The following is a 13,814-nucleotide window of genomic DNA, read 5'->3' as shown; positions in this document are numbered from 1 at the left end:
TGTGGATCATTGACAAAAAAAAGAGTAAAATTCATGCCCCCTTAGAGTTTCTGAGATCTTTGAGGATCATGCTTATCAATTCGTGACACGGTGTTGATTTAAAAATGCTATTTAAAACGTTGAGATCCACTCCACCAATGTTTAAACACTCAACTTATCACAAAGGATTGTTTCAATATATGCACTGTATATTATCTTGGAATAATTTAGCAAAAAAATCTAAGTAACGATACTTTGAAATCTAAATACTGTACCTGTACTGGTTTGTTGTATCTAATACTGTTATAATAATTGATAAAGTGTCATTATTTTATTCTTGAATAACACTCAGTAATCCGTATATGCTTTACAATGAAGCATTTATTTGTAGGTTGTAAGTTATTCCGTAAAAGTGTGTCGTTACATTTTATGCAGCTATAAATTGATACACAATATGTTATACATGCCACCTTGGTGGAGTGTGGGTAGTAAAATAATAAACACACATGGGTCTCTTTCGCGGGCAAGAAAAATAAACTTGCATTTTGGTTCGCCATTTCTACGACGACCTCCCAACGAATGTTTTTCAGCAGGCAAACTCTTGCGTAACAGACCACGGTTCTACGAGTGGGGCTCTGAAAGTCCCAACCTGGTCCAGAGTTTGACTGGTGGAAAACATTCCATCTCGAAAAATATTTAATCCCGAAGACCAATAGGCCGATGAACCAAATGGTGACTGGCGCTAAGTTTTTCGCCGTTGTTGCCGCCTAGCCCCGAGATGCATGTTTGGGTCGGAACGTGCGCTGTCCGGCGTTACGCACGACGTATTGCTCCACGTGCTGCGAGCTTATTTTACGGACGAGAATTCGGTTTGGAGAGTTCCTTGAAAACAGCGCGCGGTACAACCCAAATATACATCAGAGGACCAAGACGTCGACATTTTTTTTATTGACGGGCGACAGAGACCCTTTTCTGTTTTATAATTGTATGTACTGTTGACTCTAAAGTGGGCATCGACTTCAGTGGAGAGCCCCACCCTCTCTCCAGACTCCCAAAAGCAATCGTCTCGCCAGCCATGCAGATCACACAACGCCTCTGACTTGCAGTTTTACGTGACTTTGTTCTTTTAAAACTGTCAAAATGTATTTCAATTCCGAAATCCTGTTGGAAGGCGTGAGAACTCGGTATATGAGTACACCTACACCTCACCCTAAATCTAAAATGATGATCAGCAGGGTGGGTGGGGGGGGAACATCCGACTTGCCGAACCTGATTCTCCATTGTTGGAGGGTAGCATCTCTATTGGGCCCCCACACAGTATCAGTCTAATCTTGAACACAACCTCTGGAAGGGTCTAGACCCATAAATCAAAAATTAAACCTCGGCCAACACAGGGCCACGTACGGTGTGTGTGCGTGCGCGCACGATCAGTGACGGCACTCACGTCTCTACGCTATATAAGGCTAAACAGCGGCGGAGAGGCTGCGACCTCGCAACCCTCGCAAGCCTCTTCTGCCTGCGCGCCTCCAGCCACGCAACGGCAAACGGAACCGCGCGACCCGACCGGCTGAACGCACGGGCCGCTTCAGATCTCCTGCAGGCGAATGACCTGCTGGACGCCCCTGCCGCACAGGTCTGCCGCCTCGCAGCCCGCGGGCAGGTGCACGAGCCGTACGCTGCAGCGGCCGAACAGTTCGCGCTCGTAGCGGATGAGCTGCCGCCAGAAGCCCGAGTTGGGGCACACGGCGGGCCGGCGCGCCCGCACCCAGCGGAATGCGTCTCGCAGCACGAGGCCCTCGCCGCGCATCAGGTAGGCGATGCAGAGCGACGCGGAGCGGCTCACGCCGGCCGCGCAGTGCACGAGCGTGCGGCCGCCGCGCCTCGCCTCGCCCGCGATGCGCTCCGCCACCGGGTCGAAGTAGCGGCTGATGGGCGCGTGCGGGCAGTCGGGCACGGGCACGCGCACGTAGCGCACGCCGGGCAGGCGCGCGTCCGCCACCTCGAGCGACGCGTTCACCACGCACGTGATGCCCCGCGCGCGCAGCAGACTCGCGTTGGACGCGCAGCGCCCACTGATTGTTTAGTTTTGTTTGGGTGGTGGTGGTGGCGGTTGTGGTAGAGAGGAAGCGCATTGTGGCAGGGAATAGGTTGTGGTGGTAGTGGTGGTGGTGCGTGATGGGTGTCAGGCAGTGGTGGTGGTCATGCCAGCCGTGGTGACAGGAAGTGGATGATGGTGGTAAGTAGTGGTTGGTGACGGCACGGTGGTATTAATGTCAGGGAGGAGATGGTGGTGGCCGGGTCATGACGGTGATGGAAGCAGGGAGGAAATGGTGGCGATGGCAGGGAGTGGGTGGTGGTGGTGGTGATGATGGCAGGGAGTGGCGGAGATGATGGCAGGGAGGATCCAGTGTTGGAGTGAGTGATCGTGGGCCATGCGCGCGTGCAAGGAAATGTCGGTGCAACACAGGGATTGGGGAGAGAGGAGGCGATGGAGGGAAACAATTAATTCACAGCAACACTTGTGCCAGACGTTGGCCATAGACAAATAACATGACTGCTATTATGTAAGTGAATTATACAGCACATTTAAGCAATATAAAAAAATCTGAGTGCACACTCATAGCATTAATCAAGGCAATGTGTGTGTCTTATATATAATCCATATGTGCTGCAAACACATTTGAACTCAATTTGCATTTCATAAAATGACATAAAAAAATAAAAATCAGCACGCTCTACATCTAGTGCAAGCACACGCGATATGTATTTAAAGTGCACCGATATCGTTACCTCGGCAATCGCCACTCCACTCCTCCGCCGCTAATCGTATTCTGAGTGGGAGTTAACACTGATGCGATGTTGTCGTGCAGTTGTAGCCTGAGAGCGTGAAGTTATTTATAGTGAAATGGCAGCGTTACCGAGTGCGTAATGAGTAATGACGCCACATTGGACGTGTAGCCTACTCTTGAAAGCTATTTTAATGAGTTTGGTGTTGTCAGTGTAATTGCCTTAACGGCCCCTCTCGTAGGAATACGCTTCATCCAGAACATGCTGTGGTTTTTTTAAATTCTCATTAAAAAAAAAATCCGGCAACACCCCTATGAAACAATTTTTATTTTCTTAACCCCAAAACAAATCCCCTTCTAAAAAAAAAGAATTCAAATATGACCGTTCATAAATCACCAGCCATGGAATCTCTGGGATGATGTAAAACAAAAAAACATAAAGATTTCATCGAGAGAAATCGACGCAATTATGAAGAGTGCTGCTGCTGCTGCTGTTGGCGTGATGCGTCTGGGCGATCTGTCACGTGGGGCGGAATGTGTGGAGTCGGGCGGTCGATGCCCGGTCGCGTGTTAAGCGAGCGGCCACTCCCTTCGCGAGAGGCCGGCAGGCCGCAGACCGTGGCCCTCGCCGTCCTCTCACTTGCCGCTGTTCTCCAGCAGCAGTGGGAAGTTCCGCAGTGACTCGTGCGTCTCCGCGCTCTGCAAACTCCTTTTCCGCAAAACTCCAGGCGCGAGCGTGAGACCGCGACGGCCATAATACAGTACCGCGATGCTCCGCTGCTTAGTTTTATATTTTTTGGCTTTGAGCTGCCTGAACAATGATAATACGCTAACGCAGGGTTCTTCATTGCAAGGCCCTCGGGCCACTGGCTGGAGGGCCCTGACGTGTGGCTCTCGACAATGCACGAATGTGCAAACCACTCCATCATGCTGTCAAACTCCAATGCTTTAAAATGTGTGGCGGTCCTCACACTGCTGACGTCTTATCGTCAAAAGTTCCCCCCCCCCCCCATCCCATCTGAAAATTAGTGAAGAACACTTACATTTTATTTTATTTGGCCCATTCTCTTTGTCCAGTTCCTTTTTTTTAAGGTAAACATTTTTCTCTTGCTAGAGGACATCAAACTAAAGTATCTGGAGAGAATGAACGCGAGACATGAGAGTCTGATGAATCATCATTCTTGCTTGCTGTACGGTGCCGCCATCTCGCCATCGCCACTATTTTTTTTTCTTTCATAAACGAAAACGAAAAGGCAGCAATGCCGGTGAAGTGCAGCGATACGATGAGGAAGAAACGTGTCCCTGGCACGTCTCGTGTGACCCGATATACGGAGGGGAAGGAGGAGCCATGGAGCTGAGCAAGGGAATGGGGACGAGCGTGGGGGGGGGGGGTAGAAAGGGCAGGAGAAGACGGCAGAGAACGAGAGATGAAAGGGAAGATCGAGGCGACGGTGGTGAAGTGAGACGTGCCCTCGTAATGTGGAGGGGGGGGGGGGGGGAATTAATTAACCCACCAGCGGGTTAATTACAGCGGTGGTTCTCAACCTTTTGTTGGCTACTGTACCCCCTTCGTTAAATTTTGTTTCAACCGAGTAAACCTCCTTGCCTGACCCAGCATGGTTCTGAGAAATAAATGTGCAATCGATGATCATCAACATTTTAACCAGTTGTCCATTTTGTGAGGGATCCTGACGAGCTAGTAACTGCAAGCGAATAAAACAACATTCAACGGACGCTGTGCATGCGTGATGTAATGTGTTCACGTTCACTAGTTACTCTACGAAACCAAAATTGTGTCCTATCAATTAGTCTGTTAAAGGTATTTTATATTGTGCTAGGTTAACATATGGATTAAAATGTTATCGTAGTCATTTCATGTTGGCAGATTCATCCAGGATTATTCACCGATGACTCTCACGTATCGTATCATTTCACACGTTTAGAAAATGACCTCACGCACCCCGCTGGGATTATTGCCACGTTTCTCCCAGGGGGTCCGCTTAAACTCCCCCCCCCCCCCCCCCCCCCCGTGGTAGAGAACCACTGAGTAAACCGAGGACCAATCTCTCCGTCGACACTGACAACGAGCAAACGTTTTGGGGTTTTCCAAAAAAACCTAAACCCCCATCGACGTTCTTCGTCACTTTTGCCCAAAACGCTGAATTGCAGGCAAGTGCCACCACGCCCGGCCCAACCGCCCCCCACCGCTCCCCGGCTCGCTGACGGGAAATGCAAAATGTGCACGACGCCAAGCCACGATTGATCGGAGTCCTGATTTAAACGCAGACTTGGCAAGGACACGAAGGCTCTTCCGAGAGCGAGTCGTGAACGCCCGAGGTCCATTCCTCGCGGAATGCGCAAAAAACCCAGCGGATCCACCCAAGTGCCGTCGTCCCCCCCATCCCCCAAATGCGTTAGAGATCGGGATGTGCTGATCTGCTCCACACTGACCGCAGTCGGTGATGTTTCTGCCTTTAGATCAAGTAAGCGTACAACCTGGTGATCATGCGTTCGTTAAATCGTCCCCGAAGTCGGCCCCTTCGCTTCGGTGGGGGGGTTGGAGCTATCACTCCCCCCCCCAACCCCCCCCCCCCAACTGCCAAAAGCTCAGCCCCAATGCTAAATTGTGATCGTCGAGTCAATAAATTGTTGGTACAAAATGTTAAAATGTCGAACAATTTAAGCGATGGGCACGCAGCCTTTCAGCATATACACTGGGGAGATGGGGGCTGAGCTGGGGCAGAATTCACAAGAGACAAAGGCAGATTTTAGCGTCACCCATTCTGTTTAGCGTTACACGAAGTCTGTTTAACATCGTGTCAAGCCCCCTGAGTGTTTGTACCCCTCCCCCCGCACCCCTTAAACAAGGTCATCTTACAGGGTTGCCTGAGCGGCGTGTGTGGGGAGCGGGAGCGCAACTGTCCTGCCTCCAACCACCCCCTCGGTCAACTCGGTCTCAAACGAGTACCTGGTTGCGATGTGTAAACATCGCCACTGGGAAGACAAAGGCGGCCGGGCGTGGTGCTGGCCATCCACCCCGTCGTGTGCCGTGCCCGCCGGCCTTGATGTGTGCTCGCTAAACAGCACTTGCCCCAACAGTCTGTTAAGCCTATATGGGTTAGGGGGGGGGGTTGGGGTCTTGGGTCTTTGGCTTTGTGCAACACACCAACAACTTACTTGCTCAGGTAGAGGTTCGGTGTGATCTGGGCAATGCTCGGTAGGCTCGCCATGCTGTGTCGTTGCACGAAGCTTCACTTCCCCTTCCCGATGCGATGCCGAGCCACCGAGGCGCCAATGTCCATCGGCAGGAGCCGGCTGTTTCACTCCACTCCCCCGCAGAGCATTGTGTGACCTGTCGGCGAATATATATTTATTCATCTACATCTATTCTCATCCGTACGCCATAAAGTGGTCAGCTGTTGTCCAGGCTCCTAGGTGTCGCGCGTCAACAACAAAAAGGGTGCAGGGGTGTTTAATGCTTCGCGTGATTTAAACGCGGGTGGGCCACACGATGAGATGGGCTGCCGGATGATATTCGGTCCGCGTGCCCTTGGGAGGCTTGCAATTGAGCTGCGGGGCGCACCGGGTTTTGAGGATCCAGTCCGGCTGAGTGGCTAGACGGCACGGAACCCCCCCCTCCTCTCCTCTTTGCAGGAGATTTACGGATGACGCCCCCGGTTTAAAATGCTCCTGTGGATCTGCCGTTTCAATTTAACCAATGGCGTTTCCCATTTTGAGTTACGAGGCATCGCAGCTGTTTCGAGGTCATATTCTCAACAGATGACATCAGAGGCATCACTCGGGAAGGGAGTGTGGAGGTGGACAGTTGTCCCCCCCCGCCCCTTGCATTTTGTAGATGACCATTGTACGTCATGCACCACTTTTTGAGATGTTCGTATTATATTCTTAGGTTTTTTTCTTTTTTCGGTAAAGTCACGTAGGTACCTACGTGACTTTACCGAAAAAAAACCCCTAAGAATATGAATCCTTGCAGTCACGAAAGCTTCAAATCTAGAATGTTCGTATTACATAGACACACACCTATGAATTAGTACTGTTGGGGTAGACGTATTTATCTGGGTGTGCCGGTGAATGACGTCACTGGGTGCAGGCTCGCTGTTGAGATGAGGTCACCATCGTAAATATTTGCTTCTCTTCTGTCACGTGGCTGGGTCTGGGTGGAGTGTCACCAGTCGGTGGGAGCGCGCGTCTGGAGGGTTTTAAGCACATTCATGGCGCCGAAAGGTTCACTCACTTTGCTATGTGAACTCTAAGTTCGATTCCAGGCCAACTTTAGTGGGCGAGTGGTATCTGAACTGGTACCTGGGCTACGCCTGACCTAGAAAACCTAAATTATGTTGACGTATTATAACGTTATTGTATTTTACGTTGTAATATACAACACGATATGTTTATTAAATAATTATTATTGCATGTGTAGCCAGCCTCCCTTGCTCCCACTTGTTTGCTGTCTGCCTCCACCAACCCACACTGACCAGTGTGGTGAAGTATGGTCAAACACAGCCCACATGATTGTGGATTGACTATTTTTATTATTCACATTTAGTAAAAGCCCAAAGGCCAGCCATGAAAATTGGGAATGATGAAGAGGCTCGTAAGAGGGCAGCCTCATACGTACATGCTACATTAAACTATTTTTTATTTTATTAATAAGGCCCACTGAGCTATATAGCTATTTTCAGAAGCGATCAGGCCACAAATGATAGCTCAACTAAGTGGCTTATCAAGTGGACATTTTTTCAACCAAATACTCCAAACGCATGTTTTTAAATGTGGAGGGAAAACCCGGGGGACCCGGAGAAAAATCCACGCGACCACGTGGAGAACATGCAAATTCCAAATATACAGACGTCAGGGGTCGGGGGTCGGGATCGAACCCACAACCTCTTGTGTACCAGGCGAGGTAGTTAACATCTCGCCACCGCGGCGCCCCCATGCAGTGCTCACGGTCCCAGAAAGTGAGCGTCAGCAAGCCGCACTCTAGCACACGCCTATAAATAATCGCGAGGCAGCTGCATGCACACCCGGCATGTGTCATTCAGAGCTCCGCGTTAAATCGCACCGCAGCAGAACAATATCGATGACCATGGTGAATTCCGTCGGTGGGAGTAACAATGAAAGTCGCTGCCCGTTTTTAGCTGCACGTCGTGTTTTAAATACGTTTCGGCTGTTATCCGATCTCAGTAGACGCGCCCGCCATTTCGACAGATTCTCTTCTGCATCCACGTGACTGGTAAACGGTGGTGCCAGGATATGATTTTGACAGTCGATTGCGTCAAAAAGTGGGTGGAAGAGTTAGCCAAAATATCCCACACAGGGGGTCCCTCTCGAGCTCCTCGCAGTGGAGGGGCCTACCATCGGCAGTGGCGTCAGCAAGATATTTCAGGGCTGTATAGCTTCATATAGCACTAGCATAGGCCGACATGTCCTTGAACGTGACTCGTTTGGCATCGGCAGGCATTGTTTATCAGGACGTCAATGTCAGCTGACACAGAGGATGTGTGTTCTGCACTCCCGTCCGTCTACGTTTGTGTGGCCCCTTGCTTTGTGCGAGAGAACTTAGAAAGCTACTGCACGTCCACAGTGTGTTTGTTTTCGGTTGATCCTGCAGCACCGTATCAACAACGGGCATACTTAACGACTACACACACACAGGCTGGCTCATTCTACACATTGTATCCCATGGCTACGATGGGCCATTGAGTTTGACAATTCCATGACCCAACCTCGAAGGTGTGGTTCTACAAAACAAAATATCAGTTAAAAATGTAATGTATTTTTAACAAAAATCATTATATATGTTTTTCTCACTTCAGAAGCAAGTACATCGACAATACTGAACGAAATGCTCTGTTTCTACTCCCCCCTCCTCCACTTATGCATGGGAATGATTGCTTTTATTACCAATTTCAATATCGATATATTATACAATTGTCATTAATTTCGAGGTTTTGACTTAACTTTCGTGACTGCAGGAATTCATATTCTTGGTTCTTTCGGTAAAGTCACGTAGATAGGAAATAAAAAATAACAATTTTTTAAAAAATAAAAATGTATTTTTACTATATTTTATTACGTGACTTTACCGAAAGAACCAAGAATATAATTTAGAGGTGTTTAAAAACGTAATTTCGTTTTTATGTGGAACTGAAATGTAGAGAGGAAGAAAGCTTGCATTGAAATCTGGATCGAATAATAATTAAATAACGCCTGACAACTCATTATTCCTTGTGGGAATGAAAGCCTTTGAACATCAACGGACCGAGTGCACTGCACTTCAAGGGAATTATGTCGAGATACGTGGGCTGGGTTTTTTTTTTTTTCTCCCATCAAGGTCCGTCATTGCTTTCTACGCCGGGCGTACGGATTGTTCAACCACCCATTGTACAGGGTCCATATGGTTATTTCGGCCAGAGAGACCCAGACACCTCCATCACGCGGTCGCGTGGCATAGCCTCGGAGGCCACAGAGCGGCGGGCTGCAGTTATTAACGTTCCGCTCGAGCGCTCCTCAGCCACGCTGATTTATAATTGGGGCTGCGCGCGGGCGCGCTGGTGCCTATGGCGTCAGCACCTTTGCAACATGTCACGTTTTGTGTGGGCGGAACTGCCACTCTTCACCGCGAGGCTGCAATCGGAGGCAAATTATGTTATTCGTCAATTTCACTCTGCAAGGCGCTAGAGCCGTGCCGGACCACAGGGGAAGGTTTGGTTGAAATCAAGCGTGGTGGCACACTTATTTTTGGAGGTGGCCAAACCATCCCCAATATAGGACTACACAGTTCGGACAATTGTTGGTGCCGGGTCTTGGCTACCTTTGCCGCTCGTCTGTGATTTTTTTTTTTCCACGACTCATTTCTCTCTCTCTCTCTGAGAGTGATTAGCGCTTTGGAGGCAAGGATTGGTGGATCACCGTTGAAAATCTGGAAACCCTTGCAGGTAAAATATTTTTCGAAATAAAAAAAGTCAAGTATACTTTTGATACTCCCATAACCGTCGAGTTGAAAGGGTGGGTTGCCAACTCCTGAGGTGCAAAAAAAAAAAGACCCACGAAAATAAATGGGGAGATTGAAAACTCACGTTACCAGAAGAGGGGAGAACTAAATGTTGATGCGTTGTCATGAGTGGCGCATTATTATTTCACAACTGACAGAAATCGGGCCTTGTAATGTCGCAGGCACACTTTTGCATATGACCCAGGGCATCCGCCTAAAAAGACGATTTATTGAAAATCAAGACATGTAGCAACCGCACAGCAAATGGTTTTGTGAATCCGTATGCGCGTGGGCCTTTGAGTCGTTACTCCCCTCGTATGCGTGAGTTTTCATGGCGGATGTTATTTTCTCCGACATGCAAAACGCTCGTTACGTGGCATTTGCCAAACAACCCTATTGAAAAAGGGAATACAGTACCAGCAATGCTGGAAGATAAACATTCGTATCAAATAGGCAGGAGCGCTTATCATATTGCTAGCATGGCACGCGCAATGAACGAAATCTCGTATCTGAAAATGTCTCTAATGTTTACAAAAATATAAAATGCACATGCCTCGTATATATGTTATATATTTTTCAGATGTCCCTAAATGAAAGACCTTTGAATGAATAAGTTGGTGTCATCTATGTATATAAATAAATAACTTCATCTGTATGTCTCAAAAAACTCTACGGTGCTTCCCGACAATGTAGAAAGCTGAAATTTGGACACAAACAACAGGAACAATCTGAAAATCTGAGATTTTTCATTTTAAGGCCCCCAAATCTCGATTTTAAGTGCCCCATAAACATGTTTGTGCATGTCATTCAGAAACCGTTCAAAATATAATATTGCGGGTTTTGTAGTTTGATAGAGCATTGAACAGCAAATACAATTAAAGCGAGAAACATTGTTCCATCTTTTTTTATACTTTGGATTCAAGCGGTTTTTAACTAAAAAAAATACACATTTTACCATGTTCAAATCTGAATAATTCGAAAGCGGTAAAATATAGGAGCTTCCCCCCCCCCATAGACTATTAAACTAATTGATGTTTGTTCTTTCTCATAAAAAAGAATGGAATCTGAGCGGTTTCCGGTGGATACGTCTTTAAATATAACAAGTTGAATCAAGTCGTCAACAATTATTTTTTGTGGGAAAAATACACATTAGTGTCCTATCGTCGATAACATTTTTAAAATATCATAGGCTCATTACTATATGTATTGCAAACGTTTGCCTGGCAAAGACAGGCTTCATGAACTAGTTTGAAATAAAAACCAAAACACAAATAAGCTGGAAACCTGATAACCGCGTACGATCCGTTCACCTTTGTGAATAATTTATGTGTAAAGCTAGAAGGTTTTTAGAGACAGTGAGCGACTGGGATGAACACAAAAGCGATTTCAGAGACAGCGATGACACTTGGGAGCGAGTGTCCATCGATGCGGTGGGGTGGGGGGGCGGTGGAGTGGTGGTCAGTGTGCTCCGCTACGTACTCAGCGACCTGCATTTCTTTCATGTGTTTCCTAGTCGCGGCTAACATCAGTTGTCAGTGAAATCTGGCGCAGGGCCCTCCCCCCTCACCAACCCCCTCACCAACCCACACAGACCAGTATGGTGAAGTATGGCCAAACACCTCCCCCCCCCCCCCACCAAGACCACAAGTCTTTCGGTGGCCAACATCCAGGAGGGTTATTGACAAAGGGGCCCCGTGAAATACTCTTGGTCGCTCCGGTTTCCGATTGCACCGTCCAAGGATTGTTCAGTTGTCGTGCCAGGAAAATTCACGGTGGGTGTCGGGGACAGGCAAATAATTGGGGTGGTGGTCCATCTCCTCTTTTACATCACTGAGCTAAGCGGTGTAAATCCCATATTTCTAAGGCCCCGGGGAATATTGTCAGATGGGACACCACTACCGAGATGTAGCTTCCCCCATATATCAACATGTGTAGATGCTGGAGCAGCGAGTTGTCTGGACACACACACTGTATTATCGACCGCCGGGCCACATCATGGCTTGCGTGTGAGCAAAAGAAGAAACAGCACACGAACAGAAATGGAGCTGATTGCGCCAAACCCGAAACTGTGGAGTCCGGCGTAAACTGCGTAATAACATGCGCGCTTTGTCTCCAAACCAGAATGTATGTATTGTATTACAAGGCACGTTCACACGCCTATCTAGATTTGCATTCCCTGTCCGAAGCTGCACTAATGCTAATACCACGCCTGCGTGTATTCATACAATAGGCCTACATTTTGTGTGAGTGTATCCCATGACTTGTTAAGAAATGTACATTTTATTGCAGTTTTTTATACTCAAAAAGGCGTATTTGTAATTTTTAAAAGTGTATATATACGGTATAAAAAAAACCTGTCAATCCACTGTTGGATGAAAGGCCTCGCCAAGGTGCCAGTCATGATGGTTTTTGACCTTACTTCACCACGCTGGTCGGTGTGAGTTGCTGAAGGAGATTAGCACGGTTGGCTCCGTACGGTGCGAAAGAAGTTCAACATACACACACACGGGGTGGAGGCCAGGACCGGTTCAGATATCACCTCCCGCTCGTGATGGCCACAGACAGGCACGGCCGATCTCACCGTTCCATTCAACAATAATAATAATAATAACAACAATAACATTAAAATTCGATTTAAAGCTTTCGTGACTGCAGGGATTCATCTTCTTGGTTTTTTCGGTAAAGTCACGTAGAAGGGAAGTAATAAAATAATAAAAATAAAACATAAAATAATTCTCACGACGTTTCGGCCACAACGCAAGCAGCCGTCCTCGGGTGAAGAACAGGTCTGTCGGTGAAGAACAGATCTGTCGGAAAGACAGACCTGTTCTTCACCTGAGAACGGCTGCTTGCGTTGTGACCGAAACGTCGTGAGAATTATTTTATGATCTTTTTATTTTTCCTTCGACGTGACTTTACCGAAAGAACCAAGAAGAACAATAACCTTGTACACAACGCCGCAAAATCTTCTTACCTGAATCACTGCGCTTGCCGGGCCACTTGACGGTTACGCAGCCACCACAGTTCGCCTGCAGCCGAGGCTGGGTTGGCGAGTGCGGTGGGTGGGTGGATGAATAGGGGGGAGGAGGAGAGGCGAACCGAGCGACACGGATGACAATCCCAGCGCGCGGCTGTTGTCTGCCGTGTCCCTGGTGACGGGCGCACGGACGCACGCGTCTCACGCACGCCGGGCGAATGCGCCGTTCCGCCGGATGGAGAGTGATGGGCGATGGGATATGGAGGATGGAGATGATGGTATTTAGTGGTGGTGGTGGTTTGTGGTGATGTTTGCCCGACGGCGGCTATGCCCTCTAATCGTGGCGCGCGCCCCACCCCGTGTGCCTTGGCGCGGTTGTGCGTGCGTCCGTGCGTCCGTGCGTCTGTTTTGCGTTCTCAGCGATCGTCCCCTCTCCCTCTCTCCCTCTCGATCTCCCTCCCCCCCGAGCCCGCCACTTGCACTTCCCCCCCTTGGCAACACCCGTCGGCTCATTCACGCCGTCTTCTTAGCAACACACGTACACACGCAAGATGCACGCTGGCCAAATGGAAATTCACTACCAAGTTGCAATTTGCCCACCCACCTCGTTGCCAACCGTGCGAGCGTGTGCCAGTATCAGGGGATAGACCCCCCCCCCCCCACCCCCGATTCCATTTGGCTAAACGTCGGCAATGATAGGTGGGGCGAGTTCAGATATAATAGCACACGGCTCGGGGTGTAGAATACTTAACACGGTTTGTTTGGTCCAGTTATCTACGAGTGTCTCGGAATGGAAATGCAAGCGGAACCCACTGGTAGCTCAAGGCCGGCTTGCCTCGTCACTGTTTAAGCCGAGGGTCTTAAGTCCCTAGACCACTAAAAAATATACATTTACAAAAATACAAAAATTGCTTGTTTGCCTGTATACACAGAAACAAGGGCTAATGACGTGGTGCAATTATTTATGACTTCCCATGCAGTTGAAGTGACGAGCAAGTTTCTTAAATCCACCGCCACTCCAGCCTGTCCCGTCAAGCTGTGTAAATCCACGGGTATG

At 48.6% G+C, this 13,814-nt stretch overlaps 1 protein-coding gene across 1 annotated transcript; it reads right to left on the bottom strand.

Moving 5' to 3' along the window:
* Positions 1-340: 340 nt before the first annotated feature.
* On the bottom strand, positions 341-13,181 carry LOC133348486 (dual specificity protein phosphatase 14-like). Its single transcript, XM_061561324.1, has 3 exons — positions 12,755-13,181; positions 5,943-6,117; positions 341-2,051 (listed from the first exon to the last, which is right to left on the bottom strand). Exons 2-3 carry the CDS (start codon positions 5,993-5,995, stop codon positions 1,565-1,567), a joined length of 540 nt encoding a protein of 179 aa, XP_061417308.1. The 5' UTR covers positions 5,996-6,117; positions 12,755-13,181; the 3' UTR covers positions 341-1,564.
* Positions 13,182-13,814: the final 633 nt, after the last annotated feature.

This window comes from Lethenteron reissneri, chromosome 27 (genome assembly GCF_015708825.2).
Source record: "Lethenteron reissneri isolate LAM-NWPU_2019-01 chromosome 27, ASM1570882v1, whole genome shotgun sequence".
Lineage (NCBI taxonomy): Eukaryota > Metazoa > Chordata > Hyperoartia > Petromyzontiformes > Petromyzontidae > Lethenteron > Lethenteron reissneri.
This window is presented reverse-complemented; position numbering and strand designations above follow the sequence as displayed.